The sequence below is a fragment of the Ranitomeya imitator genome, chromosome 1 (assembly GCF_032444005.1).
Source record: "Ranitomeya imitator isolate aRanImi1 chromosome 1, aRanImi1.pri, whole genome shotgun sequence".
In the NCBI taxonomy this organism is placed as follows: domain Eukaryota; kingdom Metazoa; phylum Chordata; class Amphibia; order Anura; family Dendrobatidae; genus Ranitomeya; species Ranitomeya imitator.
This window is the reverse complement of record NC_091282.1, coordinates 862,271,982-862,292,725: the sequence shown is the minus strand read 5'-3', so window position 1 is coordinate 862,292,725 and position 20,744 is coordinate 862,271,982. Positions and strand designations below refer to the sequence as shown.

Sequence of the window (20,744 nt, the reverse complement as noted above, 5' to 3'; positions counted from 1 at the left end):
ACCGAAACCCTAACCCTAACCCTACCCCTAACCCTACCCCTAACCCTAGCCCTAACCCTAGCCCTAACCCTAACCCTAACATTAGTGGAAAAAAAAAATTTTCTTTATTTTTTTATTGTCCCTACCTATGGGGGTGACAAAGGGGGGGGGTCATGTATTATTTTTTTATTTTGATCACTGAGATATAATCTATCTCAGTGATCAAAATGCACTTTGGAACGAATCTGCCGGCCGGCAGATTCGGCGGGCGCACTGCGCATGCGCCCGCCATTTTGGAAGATGGCGGCGCCCAGGGAGAAGACGGACGGGACCCCGGCTGGATCGGTAAGTATGATGGGGTGGGGGGGGACCACGGGGGGGGATCGGAGCACGGGGGGGGGGATCGGAGCACGGGGGGGGGAATCGGAGCGCGGCAGGCGTGGAACGGAGCACGGGGGGGCGTGGAACGGAGCACGGGGGGGCTGGAACGGAGCATGGGGGGGTGGAACGGAGCACGGGGGGGTGGATCTGAATGCAGGGGGGGTGATTGGAGCACGGGGGGGTGATTGGAGCACGGGGGGAGCGGACAAGAGCACGGGGGGGAGCGGAGCACTGGATGGAGGGGAGCCGGAGCAGTGTACCGGCCAGATCGGGGGGCTGGGGGGGCGATCGGTGGGGTGGGGGCACACTAGTATTTCCAGCCATGGCCGATGATATTGCAGCATCGGCCATGGCTGGATTGTAATATTTCACCCGTTATAATGGGTGAAATATTACAAATCGCTCTGATTGGCAGTTTCACTTTCAACAGCCAATCAGAGCGATCTTAGCCACGAGGGGGTGAAGCCACCCCCCCTGGGCTAAACTACCACTCCCCCTGTCCCTGCAGATCGGGTGAAATGGGAGTTAACCCTTTCACCCGATCTGCAGGGACGCGATCTTTCTGTGACACAGCATATGCGTCACAGGTCGGATTGGCACCGACTTTCATGACGCATACGCTGTGTCACAGGTCGGGAAGGGGTTAACATCAGACCTCAGCCATCAGTTTTCCCTCTGCTGGTTATGAAAATTACGCATGAGCCCACACATTTTTTTTTTTTTTTATTTAAAATTAACAGTTGCTGTTAGGTTACAGCCTATGTACGTTTGTTTGTGTTTACTTATCGGCTTAGTAATGAGAGTATCAGGCTGACACCTTTTCATCACTAAGCCTAGGGCCAGGTGTAAATGTCAGCTGCTGACACCAAGCCCTAATCCCATTAGGCTGCCGTCACACTAGCGGTATTTGGTCAGTATTTTACATCAGTATTTGTAAGCCAAAATCAGGAGTGGGTGATAAATGCAGAAGTGGTGCATATGCTTCTATTAGGCCGGGGTCACACTAGACCGTAATACGGACGAGTGCAATGCGATAAAAAATCGCATAGCACTCGTCCCAATGTTAATCTATGGGGCAGCTCCCATCATCCGATATTTTCTCGGCCGTATTCAGGATCCGAGTGAAATCGCAGCATGCTGCGATTGTCAGCGTTTCTCGGCCGAGAATCGCCAATGAAAGTCTATGGGGGTGAGAAAAAATAGCACAGCACACGGACCATCAGTGTGACTTGCGAGAAATTCTCAGGCATTGGGCAGGTGACAGGAATGGCTCAGCCATTATTTGCTCATTTTGCAAGTGTGTGAGAAAATCTCACCATACGGATGCCATACGGATGTCACACGGATGTCACACGGATCATTTGATGCGAGAAAATCGCATCCTCGCACTGCACACGGATCACTGTTTTGGGAACATTTGTGCGATTCTCGTCCGTCAAAAACGGACCATGTTTTTATACGTTGTGTGTGTCCCCGGCCTTATACTTTTCCTCTAATTGTTCCACTCCTTGCTTTGGCTTACGAATACTGATGTAAAATACTGACCAAATACTGCTAGTGTGACGGCAGCCTTACCCTGATGCCACTGCATCAGGATGAAAAAGGTGGTGTTGAACCAAGAAATTGCATCACAAAACTTTTTTTAAAATATCTTTATTTAGCTCTAAAATAACTTCAGTGCTGTACAAAAATGCATGCAAAAAAGCATACAAAAACACAGCAAAAACATACCAAAAAGGCAGCAAAAATGCACATTTTTGCTGCAGCATTTTTCCTGCCAAGAGATGCAGAAACCTTGCAGAAATTTATGCAAATAAATACTCAACGTGCACTCATAGCCTTAAAGAGGCGTAATACTCTAACATTTTTCCCAGCAATGACCTTAAATTCAAAGATGCTTAAAGTGGTTTTTCCCATGCTGTTCGCATAACATATTAAGGCTATCTCCATAGTTTTCAGCAATTTTTAGACCTCTTCCAGACCTTTGGGGGTGCCACTGGAAAAAATGATTGAGTTTCCCATTGACTTGCATTATACGTGTTACTCGGGTCGAACACCCAAGCATTACGATTTGCTTGACTCCAGTAATGAGCGCTCGAGCATTTTAATGCTCTCTGATCACAATTGGTGACAAAACAAAACAATTCTGGCATTTTTTTTTTTTTTCTCTTTACCATGTTTAATGTACAGGTTGCTTTTTCTTTTTTTTCAATGAGGGAAAAGGGGGGCGAAGGTAATGAAGGTAATATACGTCAATGACCTATAGTTACCTTCAGTCCCGGTGATGCGCCCTCTGCTGGATGTCCTCAAATGACCTCAAGCGTGGGAACTTTCCTGTTAAGCCCCCAGGCTCGAGTTCATATGAGGACATCCAGCAGATGGCGCATCACCGCGAATGTAGGTAACTATAGGTCATTGACCTACATTACCTTCATTCCCCGGGGTTTTACAGGCACGAGCACAGCTGCATTATAGCAGAGCTCCTGCCTGTAAAAATTTTTAACCCCTTCAGATGGATTTACAGCGTGGGACGTTACAGATCAACGGAAGGTATGTATATTGTTGGTTTATTATTTTTAATTTGTTACAGAATGAGGGTCTTAAGGTGGATTGAGAGAGCAATAAAATATTAAAACAACCTGTGTGTTTATTTCATTAAAATACTTTTTAATAATGTGTGTGTGTTTTTTTTAACCCTTTCATACAATTGGATTAATAATGGATAGGTGTCAGAATTGATGCCTCTCCATTATTAATCTGGCTTAATGTCACATTACAATAGCAAGGTGACATTAACCCTTCATTACCCCATATGCCACCGCTACACGGGAATGGGAAGAGAGTGGCCAAGTGCCAGAATAGGCGCATCTTACAGATGTGCCTTTTCTGGGGTGGCTGGGGGCAGATGTTTTTAGCCAGGGGGTCCAATAACCATGGACCCTCTCCAGGCTATTAATATCTGCCCTCAGTCACTGGCTTTACTACTCTGGCGGAGAAAATTGCGCGGGAGCCCACGCCAATTTTTTCCGCCATTTAACCCTTTAATTTAATAGCTAGAGCGTCGAAATTTTGCACATACACACTACTAACATTAGTAGTGTGTAATATGCAAAAAAAGGGGGATATGACATGGTTTACTGTATGTAAACCATGTCTCATATCATGTCGGGTTTAGGCAGGAGAAATGAAAAGCCGGCAATTGAATTACCGGCTTTTCAACATTATCGCGCTGAAGTAAATATATATACAGTGGGGCAAAAAAGTATTTAGTCAGTCAGCAATAGTGCAAGTTCCACCACTTAAAAAGATGAGAGGCGTCTGTAATTTACATCATAGGTAGACCTCAACTATGGGAGACAAACTGAGAAAAAAAAAATCCAGAAAATCACATTGTCTGTTTTTTTAACATTTTATTTGCATATTATGGTGGAAAATAAGTATTTGGTCAGAAACAAAATTTCATCTCAATACTTTGTAATATATCCTTTGTTGGCAATGACAGAGGTCAAATGTTTTCTGTAAGTCTTCACAAGGTTGCCACACACTGTTGTTGGTATGTTGGCCCATTCCTCCATGCAGATCTCCTCTAGAGCAGTGATGTTTTTGGCTTTTCGCTTGGCAACATGGACTTTCAACTCCCTCCAAAGGTTTTCTATAGGGTTGAGATCTGGAGACTGGCTAGGCCACTCCAGGACCTTGAAATGCTTCTTACGAAGCCACTCCTTCGTTGCCCTGGCAGTGTGCTTTGGATCATTGTCATGTTGAAAGACCCAGCCACGTTTCATCTTCAATGCCCTTGCTGATGGAAGGAGGTTTGCACTCAAAATCTCACGATACATGGCCCCATTCATTCTTTCATGTACCCGGATCAGTCGTCCTGGCCCCTTTGCAGAGAAACAGCCCCAAAGCATGATGTTTCCACCACCATGCTTTACAGTAGGTATGGTGTTTGATGGATGCAACTCAGTATTCTTTTTCCTCCAAACACGACAAGTTGTGTTTCTACCAAACAGTTCCAGTTTGGTTTCATCAGACCATAGGACATTCTCCCAAAACTCCTCTGGATCATCCAAATGCTCTCTAGCAAACTTCAGACGGGCCCGGACATGTACTGGCTTAAGCAGTGGGACACGTCTGGCACTGCAGGATCTGAGTCCATGGTGGCGTAGTGTGTTACTTATGTTAGGCCTTGTTACATTGGTCCCAGCTCTCTGCAGTTCATTCACTAGGTCCCCCCGCGTGGTTCTGGGATTTTTGCTCACCGTTCTTGTGATCATTCTGACCCCACGGGGTGGGATTTTGCGTGGAGCCCCAGATCAAGGGAGATTATCAGTGGTCTTGTATGTCTTCCATTTTCTAATTATTGCTCCCACTGTTGATTTCTTCACTCCAAGCTGGTTGGCTATTGCAGATTCAGTCTTCCCAGCCTGGTGCAGGGCTACAATTTTGTTTCCGGTGTCCTTTGACAGCTCTTTGGTCTTCACCATAGTGGAGTTTGGAGTCAGACTGTTTGAGGGTGTGCACAGGTGTCTTATTATACTGATAACAAGTTTAAACAGGTGCCATTACTACAGGTAATGAGTGGAGGAAAGAGGAGACTCTTAAAGAAGAAGTTACAGGTCTGTGAGAGCCAGAAATCTTGATTGTTTGTTTCTGACCAAATACTTATTTTCCACCATAATATGCAAATAAAATGTTAAAAAAAACATACAATGTGATTTTCTGGATTTTTTTTTCTCAGTTTGTCTCCCATAGTTGAGGTCTACCTATGATGTAAATTACAGACGCCTCTCATCTTTTTAAGTGGTGGAACTTGCACTATTGCTGACTGACTAAATACTTTTTTGCCCCACTGTATATATATATGTGTCTCTATTATATATATATATATATATATATATATATATATATATATATATATAATGAAACCCTACTTTGGAGTAAAGATTGCCGACCGCCAACCCGATCCCACAGTGGGATCGGGTCGGGTTTCATGAAACCCGACTTTGCTAAAAGTCGGCGACTTTTGAAAATTGCTGATCTGTTTTGCTCAACCCTAGTCGTGGCTATTAGACATAAATGCTGACTTTTGTAACGTACGCGGCATGTGCTGCGTGTGGAAGTGGGCTCAGCTCTTGAACCCACGCCACACTTGCGGACCTTTGTTCACCATTAGGGTATGTGCGCACGTTGAGTATTTGTTTGCAGAAATTTCTGCACCATTTCTCCATCTCTTGGAAGTTAAACGTAGAATCAAAAGCGGTGGACTTTTGGCGTGTTTTTGACACGTTTTTGACTATGTTTTCTCAGTGCATTCAATGAGTTAAAAATACAGGCAAAAATGCACAGAGAATTGACATGATGCAGATTATTTTCTGCACCAAATCTGCAAGTAAAAAATACTCAACGCTCAGAATAAAACACAACGAAAATGCACAATATCTGCAACGTGTGTAAACAGCAGAGGAATACCATATATACTTGTGTATAAGCCGAGTTTTTCAGCACATTTTTTGTGCTGAATACGCCCCCTCAGCTTATACACGAGTCAGGGTACAGAAAGCCGGGGAAGGGGAGGCGGTGCCAGGAGTCGGCGCACACATCATACTCGCCTACCTGCGTGCCCTCGGTGCTGGCACTGCATCTCGTTCCAGCCGCCGGCACCTGCCTGCAGCTCTTGTGCTCAGCGGTCACGTACAGCTCATTAAGGTGATGAATGTGGATGTGTCTCCACTCCCATAGGCGTGGAGCGCATATTCATCACCTTAATGAGCGGTACCACGTGACTGCTGAGCACAGGAAGAGCTGCAAGCAGGCTCCAGCAGCTGGAACGAGATGCAGTGCCAGCACTGAGGGCGCGCAGGTAGGTGAGTAGGATGTTTTATTTTGTTTTCAATAGGAAACATGCACACAGGGATAGGGGATAAGGAGCCATGCATACAGGGACGGAACAGGGGAGGCATTGATACCAAGATAGGGAAGGAGTAGGCATGCATACAATGAAAGGGGCAGGGGAGGCATGCAGACAGGGACAGGGAGGCATTCATACTAGGACAGCGATGAGGGGAGCCACGCATAGCAGGACAGGGATGAGGGGACAATGCATACCCGACTTATACTCGAGTCAATAAGCTTACCCAGTTTTTCCATGGCAAAAGTAGGTGCTTCGGCTTATACTCGGGTCGGCTTATACTCGAGTATATACGGTACTTAATTTTCGGGAGCAATTTCAAGGGTGCCAACACTTGCGGCCATGTTTTGTAAACGGAGGTCTATATACCATACACTGACTGTGAGTTCCCCAATAACCAGTGAAAACAGCCGTGGCTTCGTCTATCACTAGTCAATCAATTGCGTAAATGTCCTGATGATTGGAGTCAGCGGAGGTGTGCTCCTTGACAAATTGGTGTCAGCTGTGGGATCTGCGTGATCTTTCTGGTGTTCTTGCTGACAAACTGGTGTCAGCGGTGGGATCTGCGTGACCTTTCCAGTGTTCTTGTTGACAAACTGGTGGCAGAGGTGGGATCTGCATGATTTTTACGGTGTTCTCCCTGAAAAATGGGTAGGAGCGTGGGATCTGCGCAATTCCCCATGCTGTCCCTAACAAACTGGTGGGATCTGTGCAATTTCCCCCCAGTGTTCTCCCTGACAAAAGTAGATTGTTATTGTATACATTGTTGCAAACCCCTGCAAAAAAAGTGAGAAAAATATAAGGTCCATACATGCTGTAACATGGAATAAAATGTTGTAGTCACTGAAGTATCTAGCCATTTAGCAGATTATTATTATTATTTATTATTATAATAGTGCCATTTATTCCATGGTGCTTTACATGTGAGGAGGGGTGTACATAATAAAAGCAAGTACAATAATCTTAAACAATTCAAGTCACGACTGGTACAGTAGGAGAGAGGACCCTGCCTGCGAGAGCTCACAATCTACAATGGGATGGGTGAGGATACAGTAGGTGCGGGTAGAGCTGGTTGTGCAGCGGTTTGGTCGATCGGTGGTTACTGTAGGTTGTAGGCTTGTCGGAAGAGGTAGGTCTTAAGGTTCTTTTTGAATGTTTCGATGGTAGGCGACAGTCTGATATGTTGTGGTAGAGAGTTCCAGAGTAGGGGTGATGCACGAGAGAAATATGGTATGCAATTGTGGGAAGTGGAGATAAGAGGGGAGTAGAGAAGGAGATCTCGTGAGGATCGGAGGTTGAGTGCAGGTAAGTACCGGGAGACAAGGTCACAGATGTATGGAGGAGACAGGTTGTGGATGGCTTTGTATGTCATGATTAGGGTTTTGAACTGAAGTCTTTGGGTAATGGAGTGCCAGTTCAGGGATTGACAGAGGGGAGAGGCAGGGGAATAGCAGGGGGGGCAGTCGGGAAGCAGAATTTAGAATAGATTGGAGGGGTGCGAGAGTGTTAGAGAGGAGGCCACTGAGCAGGAGGTTGCAGTAGTCAAGGTGGGAGATGATGAGGGCATGGACTAGGGTTTTTGCAGATTCTTGGTTTAGGAATGTACGGATCCGTGAAATATTTTTGAGTTGAAGGTGGCAGGAAGTGGAAAGGTCTTGGATATGTGGTTTGAAGGAGAGATCAGTGTCAAGGATTACCCCGAGGCAGCGAGCTTGTGGGACTGGGGAGAGTGGGCAGCCGTTTACTGTAATGGATAGGTTCATTGGGGGGGGGTCGAGTGAGATGGGGGAAAGATGATGAATTCTGTTTGTCCATGTTAAGTTTTAGAAATCTAGTGGAGAAGAAGGATGAAATAGCGGACAGACATTGAGGGATTCTGGTAAGTAGGGTCGTGATATCTCATCCAGAGATGTAGATCTGTGTGTGATCAGCATAGAGATGATACTGAAAACCATGAGATTCTATGAGCTGTCTCAGGCCAAAGGTGTAAATGGAGAAGAGCAGTGGCCCTAGGACTGAACCTTGCGGGACTCGACAAGTAGGGAGCGAGGTGAGGAGGTGGTGTGTGAGTGTGTGAGTATCATAGACATACTGCTGACTTTCTGTACACAATAATTCAAGTTCCTCAGAAATGTAAGTTTTATTGTCTTTGAGTTACTACCTTTAACGGCGAACATATTATATGACATCATTGCTATTTCTGGGCCAATGTCCAGAACACTCTATAATTGCCCAGAGTTGCATATATTTTTGAAGTAAAAAAAATTTGGTTTGATTCTTGGATCTCAAATCTTCATGTACTCATGGGAGTCACTAAATATTCTAACAATAGGTGCAGCTGCTAATGGATCAGACCCAAAATATATTGGCCTAAAATATGATAAATCTTTCTCATTGGAAAATTGCTTTCTTTATTGCTTGTTCCCAGATGTACGCGCTTAAGAGTGTGCAAAGTTTTTCATATCTTTCCTAAAAGGGTTTTACATGATAAAATATGATCATTAACATACAAAAAAACACATAAAAAGATGTATTTTACAATTATGAATTTAGGTTATAAAAAGTAAAATAAAAAAATACAAAAACACATTTCATTTTCTTTATGATATATTTTTTAATCAAAGCAAAAGTGTGACTCTGTTACATTGGTTATCCACTACTAGGACAATCCCCTTCTCAATTGTTAGATTCCCCCATCTATAATAGACACCGTCTTTACTCACCTTCGGTGCCAGCACCATTCCAGCAATGTCAGCGTTAGGTCTCCTGGGGCATTTGTCACATTGTTATGTCATGTGAGCAATGCAGCCAATCAGTGGCTGCTAATGGGCCACTTCATTCTCACTTCCTTCAGACTAAACTGACATCCAGAAGTAGTAAGAGCTGCTGCTGCTCTCTGATTTCCTCCAAATGTCAGTTACATCAGAAGGAAGTGAAAGTGAAATTGCCATTGATTGGCTGCAGGGCTCACATGACATAACAATGTCATGCAAGCCCTATGAGACTCAGCGCAGACATTGTTGGTGGTGAGTATAGCCTGTTTTTATTTTATTTGGGGGAATATAGCAATTGAGTAGGGGTTGTCTGAATAGATGACAACCTTTTTAAAGTGGTTTAGATTAGGCCTTAAATAGCATGCATCCTGGCCAGCTCAACTACAGAGGACAGAACGTCCAAAGTTGGACCTTGAACACATCTAAGGAGCACAGTCAGGTAACTGACACTATCTCTTTATAAATCTCACAATCATAAATAAGAGTTGGGGAAAAAGTTTCATTTTGGAGGGTAATATGTATCTATAAGCTGCATCCCATTAGAAGAAGAAGCCTGCATGGTGAGCAGTATGCAGTGAATGTACAATGGACTGTTCTTGTTTGGTATTACTATTTCCATTGCAGTGCTAAACATGCCTTCTTTATGACACCATTTGAAGTTAATAGTACAATACTTGTCATTTAAGGTGACTTTTCAAAATAAGCTGTTAAATGAGGGTACATAATACGGTTTCTGTCCACTATATTACTTGCACATGGTAATTTTTACCAGTTTCCCTGTTAGTATTCAGTTTTCTCTGAGCTAGAGGGTGGATGCAAGCATTTCCAATGACTATTTTTCACAATGACATGAGTTATTACTGCACTCCTTTCTCAACATAGTACATGTTCAGAAGCAGGAACAGCATGAAGGACATTATAAAGCAGTATGTGTTTATGAGTTCAGCAGCCGCATGAGCTAAAAAGCATAATGAAAAAGCAGAACAGTATGTGTGTATCTCTTTGCCTCTATCTCACTAATTTGAACAATCAGTGATCTGGTAGACCATCTCATCTTGATCTAGAGGGATATTATCTGTAATCCTGTGTGAATAATTAATTCATGATGCAGGATGGGGGTGGAGAAGTGGCTCATAAGTGGTGAAATATATATGTGATATAGTACAAAGTTTTTTATATTTGTTTCTACTATTGATTTAGTCAAAGTTTATTGAAATGTCATTGGCCATTTAAGGGTACAATTCAATTAGTCTCATTGACATAGTTGTACCTATTACCCAACCTAACCCAGATAAACGTGCCTATTGGTAATCAAGTCAAGTCGATATCAACAAAAAAATAATGCATGCAACCACCAGAAATATTTTGTTTCATGTATACAGTACCAGGCATAAGAGGCCCCATATACTGTATCTAGACAGCTAGTTTTGTAAATGCAGCTGTCAAGAGTCAATACTTAAGGATTGTGCTGTAGCTTTAAATCAATATTTATATACGTATGATGTAGATTTACTGATATATGATTCCCATACCATTTAAGATTGTTTTTGAATATAAAGTGTGACCTTTGGTGTGAGATTGTCATCTATAAGAGCCTAGTGGAATAGCATATTGTGGCATATTGTGTTGTACATTCAGTACCGTATATACCAAATGTTATCTAATTTGCTTATGTTAAACTAATATGAATGTTTTCTTTTGTAGTGTCCATTCCGGAGGTACAGAGATGCTGGAGCAGATTTCTTATGCTTGATCCCGATCCTAATGGTAATGTGAAAAGAAGTAGTTTTTTGACCAAAGACTACATTTGCAATAAGGTATTACAGAAAATAGTTATTAAATAGGAGCTGTTACAACTTCAGATAGTGTATTTCACATCATATAAGAATTCGGGATCATCTTTTCTTATAAATTAATTGTGGTGTTATTATTCCTCTTGAGTGCTATCAGTTTGGGGATATCCCTCCACGTGCTGACTGTATTCAACCGATGCTGACAGTGTTGGATTGTAGGGGCATGTCTTTGTAACATATTGAACAGTAACACCCAATTGTCAATTTATTCCTAAATGTTTAGGAAAAATAGCATATTTAAATATATGCAGTAAAATTGTCATATCGTTGGGAATGTAATATGTATCTCTGTAATGTTTTATAGTCACAGTGACAATTAAGGGACCCTACTATTACTATGCTATGATGATCAACACCTAATAATATCCCTAATATACAGCCATGAAGGAAATACATGAAATACACCGAAAGAACTACCTTCACACAAAGGCCATAAAGTTAAAAAATAACTTTTATTGATAACAATACTGTATAAAAATCAATGGCGGGTGAACACCTAGGGCACAGGACAAAAAGTGGGCAACCCAGAGCAAAACTCCATATATAGCAATAGCAGCACCATAAGTACAGTATAATTAGGCATGTTCCGATGTGCAAATAGTCATGTACAGATATGCAACAATTAATGGCAAGATAGACAATAGGAGTACAACAGTAGAAATATATATATAGTTATATAGTTACCAAATGGAGTGCTCCTGGGGACCCACGACACCCAACGCGCGTTTCGCACCGAAATGCTTCGTCTGGGGGTGGTTAGGTGCCGGCCAGCAATCATATTTAAATCCCAACCACCCCCAGACAAGCATTTCTGTGCGAAACGCGCGTCGGGTGTGCTGGGTCCCCAGGAGCGCTCCGTAGGTAATTATTATATTATATACACTTGTATTTATTTTGACTGTTGTTATTTATATTTTTCTCTTGCATATATGTACATGGTCACTTGGCACAAATGTTATGCTATGTTTGCATTAGGATTTAGTTGTTACCATTCTTGGAGTGTGTTTTCCTGGACAGCCCACCTTTTTTTCCTGTGCTGTGGTCTTTACCTATTACTGTTTACTCTTTTTAATATTTGTTAATAAAGTATACATGGTTTTTATTGGCGTTGTGTGAAGGATGGTTTATGTATATTTTTGAGTAAAATGTAAATTGTTCTTTTATTCTATAAACTACTGACAACATGTATCCGAAGTTCCCAGCAATTCATTTTGTATTTACCTAAATCCCATTGAAAACCTCTGGAATGTAATCAAGAGGAATATGGATAGTCACAAGCCATCAAACAAAGAACAACTCCTTACATTTTTGTACCAGGAGTGGCATAATTGTTACCCAAAAGCGATGTGAAAGACTACTGGAAAGCATGCCAAGACACATGAAAGCTGTGATTAAAAATCATAAAATCATGGTTATTCCACAAAATATTGATTTCTGAACTCTTCCTGGGTTAAAACATTAGTATTGTTGTTTCTAAATGATTATGAACTTGTTTTTTTTTTTGCATTATTTGAGTTCTACAAGCAATGCATTTTTGTTATTTTGACCACTTCCCATTTTCAGAATATAAATACAAAATGTATTGCTTGGAACTTCGGAGACATGTTGTCAATAGTTTATTGAATAAAACAACAATTTACATTTTACTCAAAAATATACCTATGAAGAGAAAAATCAGTCAAAATGAAAATTTTGCAGTGGTCTCTTAATTTTTGCTGTATTGTAGGCTTTTTAGTTCAATTGAGGTATCTTATCAGGACAGGGACCCAACTATAAGGTGCGCATTGATGTTGCAGTTGGGCTCATATACATTGGCCAACCTATGTGCTAAGTACCTTCTTTTTACTGTAAAATTTCCTATAGCAATAATGGATTTCCAATTTTTCAAAATTTTACATGTACATAATATAGCACTTAACCAATGTTCTATGGCAGTAATGCAGGCGACCTGATCATCGCTTGCATGTAGCAGAGCCAATCGGACAACTGCAACTTCTAGTCTCCCATGGAGACTATTAACCCCTTTACCCCCAAGGGTGGTTTGCACGTTAATGACCAGGCCAATTATTACAATTCTGACCACTGTCCCTTTATGAGGTTATAACTCCGAAACGCTTCAACGGATCCTGGTGATTCTGACATTGTTTTCTCGTGACATATTGTACTTCATGATAGTGGTAAAATTTCTTTGATAGTACCTGCGTTTATTTGTGAAAAAAACGGAAATTTGGCGAAAATTTTGAAAATTTCGCAATTTTCAAACTTTGAATTTTTATGCAATTAAATCACAGAGATATGTCACACAAAATACTTAATAAGTAACATTTCCCACATGTCTCCTTTACATCAGCATAATTTTGGAACCAAATTTTTTTTTTGTTAGGGAGTTATAAGGGTTAAAAGTTGACCAGCAATTTCTCATTTTTACAACACCATTTTTTTTTAGGGACCACGTCTCATTTGAAGTCATTTTGAGGGGTCTATATGATAGAAAATGCCCAAGTGTGACACCATTCTAAAAACTGCACCCCTCAAGGTGCTCAAAACCACATTCAAGAAGTTTATTAACCCTTCAGGTGTTTAATAGGAATTTTTGGAATGTTTAAATAAAAATGAACATTTAACTTTTTTACACAAAAAATTTACTTCAGCTCCAATTTGTTTTATTTTACCAAGGGTAACAGGAGAAATTGGACCCAAAAAGTTGTTGTCCAATTTGTCCTGAGTACGCTGATACCCCATATGTGGCAGTAAACCACTGTTTGGGCGCATGGGAGAGCTCGGAAGGGAAGGAGCGCTATTTGACTTTTCAATGCAAAATTGACAGGAATTGAGATGGGACGCCATGTTGCGTTTGGAGAGCCACTGATGTGCCTAAACATTGAAACCCCCCACAAGTGACACCATTTTGGAAAGTAGACCCCCTAAGGAACTTATCTGGATGTGTGGTGAGCACTTTGACCCACCAAGTGCTTCACAGAAGTTTATAATGCAGAACCGTAAAAATAAAAAATCATATTTTTTCACAAAAATTATATTTTTGCCCCCAATTTTTTATTTTTCCAAGGGTAAGAGAAGAAATTGGACCTCAAAAGTTGTTGTCCAATTTGTCCCGAGTACGCTGATACCCCATATGTGGCAGTAAACCACTGTTTGGGCGCATGGGAGAGCTCGGAAGGGAAGGAGCGCCGTTTGACTTTTCAATGCAAAATTGACAGGAATTGAGATGGGACGCCATGTTGCGTTTGAAGAGCCACTGATGTGCCTAAACATTGAAACCCCCCACAAGTGACACCATTTTGGAAAGTAGACCCCCTAAGGAGCTTATCTGGATGTGTGGTGAGCACTTTGACCCACCAAGGGCTTCACAGAAGTTTATAATGCAGAGCCATAACAATAAAACAAAATTTTTTTCCCACAAAAATTATTTTTTAGCCCCCAGTTTTGTATTTTCCCTAGGGTAACAGGAGAAATTGGACCCCAAAAGTTGTTGTCCAATTTGTCCTGAGTACGCTGATACCCCATATGTGGGGGGGAACCACCGTTTGGGCGCATGGGAGGGTTCGGAAGGGAAGGAGCGCCATTTGGAATGCAGACTTAGATGGAATGGTCTGCAGGCGTCACATTGCGTTTGCAGAGCCCCTAATGTACCTAAACAGTAGAAACCCCCCACAAGTGACACCATTTTGGAAAGTAGACCCCCTAAGGAACTTATCTGGATGTGTGGTGAGCACTTTGACCCACCAAGGGCTTCACAGAAGTTTATAATGCAGAGCCATAACAATAAAACAAAATTTTTTTCCCACAAAAATTATTTTTTAGCCCCCAGTTTTGTATTTTCCCTAGGGTAACAGGAGAAATTGGACCCCAAAAGTTGTTGTCCAATTTGTCCTGAGTACGCTGATACCCCATATGTGGGGGGGAACCACCGTTTGGGCGCATGGGAGGGTTCGGAAGGGAAGGAGCGCCATTTGGAATGCAGACTTAGATGGAATGGTCTGCAGGCGTCACATTGCGTTTGCAGAGCCCCTAATGTACCTAAACAGTAGAAACCCCCCACAAGTGACACCATTTTGGAAAGTAGACCCCCTAAGGAACTCATCTTGATGTGTTGTGAGAGCTTTGAACCCCCAAGTATTTCACTACAGTTTATAACGCAGAGCCATGCAAATAAAAAATATTTTTTTTTCCACAAAAATTATATTTTAGCCCCCAGTTTTGTATTTTTCCAAGGTTAGCAGGAGAAATTGGACCCTAAATATTGTTGTCCAATTTGTCCTGAGTACGCTGATACCCGATATGTGGGGGGGAACCACCGTTTGGGCGCATGGGAGGGCTCGGAAGGGAAGGAGCATCATTTGGAATGCAGACTTAGATGGATTGGTCTGCAGGCGTCACATTGCGTTTGCAGAGCCCCTAATGTACCTAAACAGTAGAAACCCCCCACAAGTGACCCCATATTGGAAACTAGACCCCTGAATGAACTTATCTAGATGTGTTGTGAGAACTTTGAACCCCCAGGTGTTTCACTACAGTTTATAACGCAGAGCCGTGAAAATAAAAAATCTTTTTGTTTTCCCACAAAAATTATTTTTTAGCCCCCAGTTTTGTATTTTCCCAAGGTTAACAGGAGAAATTGGTCCACAAAAGTTGTTGTCCAATTTGTCCTGAGTACGCTGATACCCCATATGTTGGGGTAAACCCCTGTTTGGGCACACAGGAGAGCTCGGAAGGGAAGGAGCACTGTTTTACTTTTTCAACGCAGAATTGGCTGGAATTGAGATCGGACGCCATGTCGTGTTTGGAGAGCCCCTGATGTGCCGAAACAGTGGAAACCCCCCAATTATAACTGAAACCCTAATCTAAACACACCCCTAACCCTAATTCCAACGGTAACCCTAACCACACCTCTAACCCTGACACACCCCTAACCCTAATCCCAACCCTATTCCCAACTGTAAATGTAATCTAAACCCTAACCCTAACTTTAGCCCCAACCCTAACTGTAGCCCCAACCCTAACCCTAACCCTAGCCCTAACCCTAGCCCTAACCCTAGCCCTAACCCTAACCCTAGCCCTAACCCTAGCCCTAACCCTAGCCCTAACCCTAGCCCTAACCCTAACCCTAGCCCTAACCCTAGCCCTAGCCCTAACCCTAGCCCTAACCCTAGCCCTAGCCCTAACCCTAGCCCTAACCCTAGCCCTAACCCTAGCCCTAGCCCTAACCCTAGCCCTAACCCTAGCCCTAATGGGAAAATGGAAATAAATACATTTTTTTTTATTTTTCCCTAACTAAGGGGGTGATGAAGGGGGGTTTGATTTACTTTTATAGCGTTTTTTAGCGGATTTTTATGATTGGCAGCCGTCACACACTGAAAGACCCTTTTTATTGCAAAAAATATTTTTTGCAATACCACATTTTGAGAGCTATAATTTTTCCATATTTTGGTCCACAGAGTCATGTGAGGTCTTGTTTTTTGCGGGACGAGTTGACGTTTTTATTGAAAACATTTTTGGGCACGTGACATTTTTTTATCGCTTTTTATTCCGATTTTTGTGAGGAAGAATGACCAAAAGCCAGCTATTCATGAATTTCTATTGGGGGAGGCGTTTATACCGTTCCGCGTTTGGTAAAATTGATAAATCAGTTTTATTCTTCGGGTCAGTACGATTACAGCGATACCTCATTTATATCATTTTTTTATGGTTTGGTGCTTTTATACGATAAAAACTATTTTACAGAAAAAATAATTATTTTGGCATCGCTTTATTCTCAGGACTATAACTTTTTTATTTTTTTGCTGATGATGCTGTATGGCGGCTCTTTTTTTGCGGGACAATATGACGCTTTCAGCGGTACCATGGTTATTTATATCTGTCCTTTTGATCGCGTGTTATTCCACTTTTTGTTCGGCGGTATGATAATAAAGCGTTGTTTTTTGCTTCGTTTTTTTTTTTTTTTCTTACGGTGTTTACTGAAGGGGTTAACTAGCGGGCCAGTTTTATAGGTCGGGTCGTTACGGACGCGGCGATACTAAATATGTGTACTTTTATTGGTTTTTTTTTTTTATTTAGATGAAGAAATGTATTTATGGGAATAATATTTTTTTTTTTTTTCATTATTTTGGAATATTTTTTTTTATTTTTTTTACACATTTGGAAAATTTTTTTTTTACTTTTTTACTTTGTCCCGGGGGGGACATCACAGATCAGTGATCTGACAGTTTGCACAGCACTCTGTCAGATCACTGATCTGATAGGAGTGCAGGCTGCTTCACAGTGCCTGCTCTAAGCAGGCTCTGTGAAGCCACCTCCCTCCCTGCAGGACCCGGATCCGCGGCCATCTTGGATCCGGGGCTCGAGCAGGGAGGGAGGTGAGGAGACCCTCGCAGCAACGCGATCACATCGCGTTGCTGCGGGGGGCTCAGGGAAGCCCGCAGGGAGCCCCCTCCCTGCGCGGTGCTTCCCTGCACCGCCGGCACATCGCGATCATCTTTGATCGCGGTGTGCCAGGGGTTAATGTGCCGGGGGCGGTCCGTGACCGCTCCTGGCACATAGTGCCGGATGTCAGCTGCGATAAGCAGCTGACACCCGGCCGCGATCGGCCGCGCTCCCCCCGTGAGCGCGGCCGATCGGCTATGACGTACTATCCCGTCCAGGGTCAGATAAGCCCAGGGCACCTCGACGGGATAGTACGTCTAAGGTCACAGAGGGGTTAAAACACACAAAAAGTAAAAAAAAAGTTTAAAAAATATAAAAAAAATTTAAAAAGATATAAAAGTTAAAATCGCCTGCCTTTTGCCCCATTCAAAATAAAACAATTAAAAAAATCAAACATACACATATTTGGTATTGCCACATTCTATCAATAAAAAAAAGAATTAACCTGATCGCTAAACGGCGTAATGAGAAAAAAAGTAAAAACGCCAGAATTCCTTTTTTTTGTTGCCGCTATATTGCAATAAAATGCAATAACGGGCTATCAAAAGATTTTATCTACACCAAAATGGTATCAGTAAAAACATCCAGCCCCAAATCACAAAAAATAGTGACGCTAAAGGTCTCGGAAAATGGCGGAATTTTTATTTTTTTTTACCAAACTTTGGACTTTTTTTTTCACCACTTAAATAAAAAAGAACCTAGACATTTTTGGTGTCTATGAACTTTTAATAACCTGGAGAATCATAACGACAGGTCAGTTTTAGCATTTAGTGAACGTGGTAAAAAAAACAAACAAATGGAACTGCACCTTTCTTGCAATTTCACCGCACTTTGAATTTTTTTCCCGTTTTCTGTTAAACGATATATTAAAACCAAAGGTGTCGTTCAAAAGTACAACTTGTCCTGCAAAAAACAAGCCCTCACATGGCCATTTTGGCTCTAGGAAGAAGGGGAGCAAAAAATTAAAACGCAAAAATGGCCCAGGGGTTAAGGGGTTTAAATATTGATTGTGGTAAACTTAAAAAAAAAAAACATTTGACAAAACAACGGAATTTAATTAACATTATTTTCTGAATTAGATAGATATGAGATACTGTAGATAGATGAAAGATAGAGAGGTGTGAAGAAGTGTTTGACCCCTTCCTGATTTCTCATTCTTTAGCATGTTTGTCACACTGAAATGTTTCAGATCACCAATTTTAAATATTAGACAAAGAAAACACAAGTAAACACAAAATGCAGTTTTTAAATGAAGATCTTTATTATTGAAGGAAAAAGAAATCAAAACGTACAGGGCCCTGTGTGGAAAAAGTGATTGCACCATAAACCTAATAACTGGTTGGGCCACCCTTAGCAGCAACATCTGCAGTCAAGCATTTGTGATAACTGGCAACGAATGTTTTCCAACGCTCTGGAGGAATTTTGGCCTGGTCACAGTGTGGCAATATTTGTCTTCTGTATGTGGTACTTTATGGTCACTATGTGGTGGTAATACAGGTCCTTCTCAAAAAATTAGCATATAGTGTTAAATTTCATTATTTACCATAATGTAATGATTACAATTAAACTTTCATATATTATAGATTCATTATCCACCAACTGAAATTTGTCAGGTCTTTTATTGTTTTAATACTGATGATTTTGGCATACAACTCCTAATAACCCAAAAAACCTGTCTCAATAAATTAGCATATCAAGAAAAGGTTCTCTAAACGACATATTACCCTAATCTTCTGAATCAAATAATTAACTCTAAACACATGCAAAAGATACCTGAGGCTTTTATAAACTCCCTGCCTGGTTCATTACTCAAAACCCCCATCATGGGTAAGACTAGCGACCTGACAGATGTCAAGAAGGCCATCATTGACACCCTCAAGCAAGAGGGTAAGACCCAGAAAGAAATTTCTCAACAAATAGGCTGTTCCCAGAGTGCTGTATCAAGGCACCTCAATGGTAAGTCTGTTGGAAGGAAACAATGTGGCAGAAAACGCTGTACAACGAGAAGAGGAGACCGGACCCTGAGGAAGATTGTGGAGAAGGACCGATTCCAGACCTTGGGGAACCTGAGGAAGCAGTGGACTGAGTCTGGTGTGGAAACATCCAGAGCCACCGTGCACAGGCGTGTGCAGGAAATGGGCTACAGGTGCCGCATTCCCCAGGTAAAGCCACTTTTGAACCATAAACAGCGGCAGAGGCGCCTGACCTGGGCTACAGAGAAGCAGCACTGGACTGTTGCTAAGTGGTCCCAAGTACTTTTTTCTGATGAAAGCAAATTTTGCATGTCATTCGGAAATCAAGGTGCCAGAATCTGGAGGAAGACTGGGGAGAAGGAAATGCCAAAATGCCTGAAGTCCAGTGTCAAGTACCCACAGTCAGTGATGGTGTGGGGTGCCATGTCAGCTGCTGGTATTGGTCCACTGTGTTTCATCAAGGGCAGGGTCAATGCAGCTAGCTATCAGGAGATTTTGGAGCACTTCATGCTTCCATCGGCTGAAATGCTTTATGGAGATGAAGATTTCATTTTTCAGCACGACCTGGCACCTGCTCACAGTGCCAAAACCACTGGTAAATGGTTTACTGACCATGGTATTACTGTGCTCAATTGGCCTGCCAACTCTCCTGACCTGAACCCCATAGAGAATCTGTGGGATATTGTGAAGAGAAAGTTGAGAGACGCAAGACCCAACACTCTGGATGAGCTTAAGGCCGCTATTGAAGCATCCTGGGCCTCCATAACATCTCAGCAGTGTCACAGGCTGATTGCCTCCATGCCACGCCGCATTGAAGCAGTCATTTCTGCCAAAGGATTCCCGACCAAGTATTGAGTGCATAACTGAACATTATTATTTGATGTTTTTTTTGTTTGTTATTAAAAAACACTTTTATTTGATTGGATGGGTGAAATATGCTAATTTATTGAGACAGGTTTTTTGGGTTATCAGGAGTTGTATGCCAAAATCATCAGTATTAAAACAATAAAAGACCTGACAAATTTCAGTTGGTGGATAATGAATCTATAATATATGAAAGTTTAATTGTAATCATTACATTATGGTAAATAATGAAATTTAACACTATATGCTAATTTTTTGAGAAGGACCTGTATGTGGTCAGAGTCAAAAGTTTGTTAAATGAAGGGGAGGGAAATGTTTGCTGCAAGTGTCGCCACATATTCATGTGTGAAAGGGCAATGTACAAATACAATAGGACCAGGGAATCTGTTGTTATTAAAGTCAAAATAATTACATATCTCATTTATATTTCTGGCTGATCAGTTAAGTTAAATACAGTAGTACTAAAGTTTTCAACTTAACATTGGCCATAAGCTGCAAAAGTATATACAGATTGTGGATATTTTCTCTAAGGCATAACTTAACAATTAATGGTTAGTAATTATTAATG

General features: G+C 41.8%; 1 protein-coding gene across 2 annotated transcripts in view; it reads left to right on the top strand.

Moving 5' to 3' along the window:
• Positions 1-20,744, top strand: part of LOC138658174 (uncharacterized) — a 440,980-nt gene that overhangs the window by 136,220 nt on the left and 284,016 nt on the right. The window contains exon 3 of one of the 2 annotated variants that reach the window (XM_069745697.1): positions 10,750-10,862. In XM_069745697.1, the coding sequence (XP_069601798.1) occupies positions 10,750-10,862 (113 nt within the window). The remainder of the gene's footprint in view (positions 1-10,749; positions 10,863-20,744) is intronic. The other variant, XM_069745698.1, reaches the window with a different exon arrangement.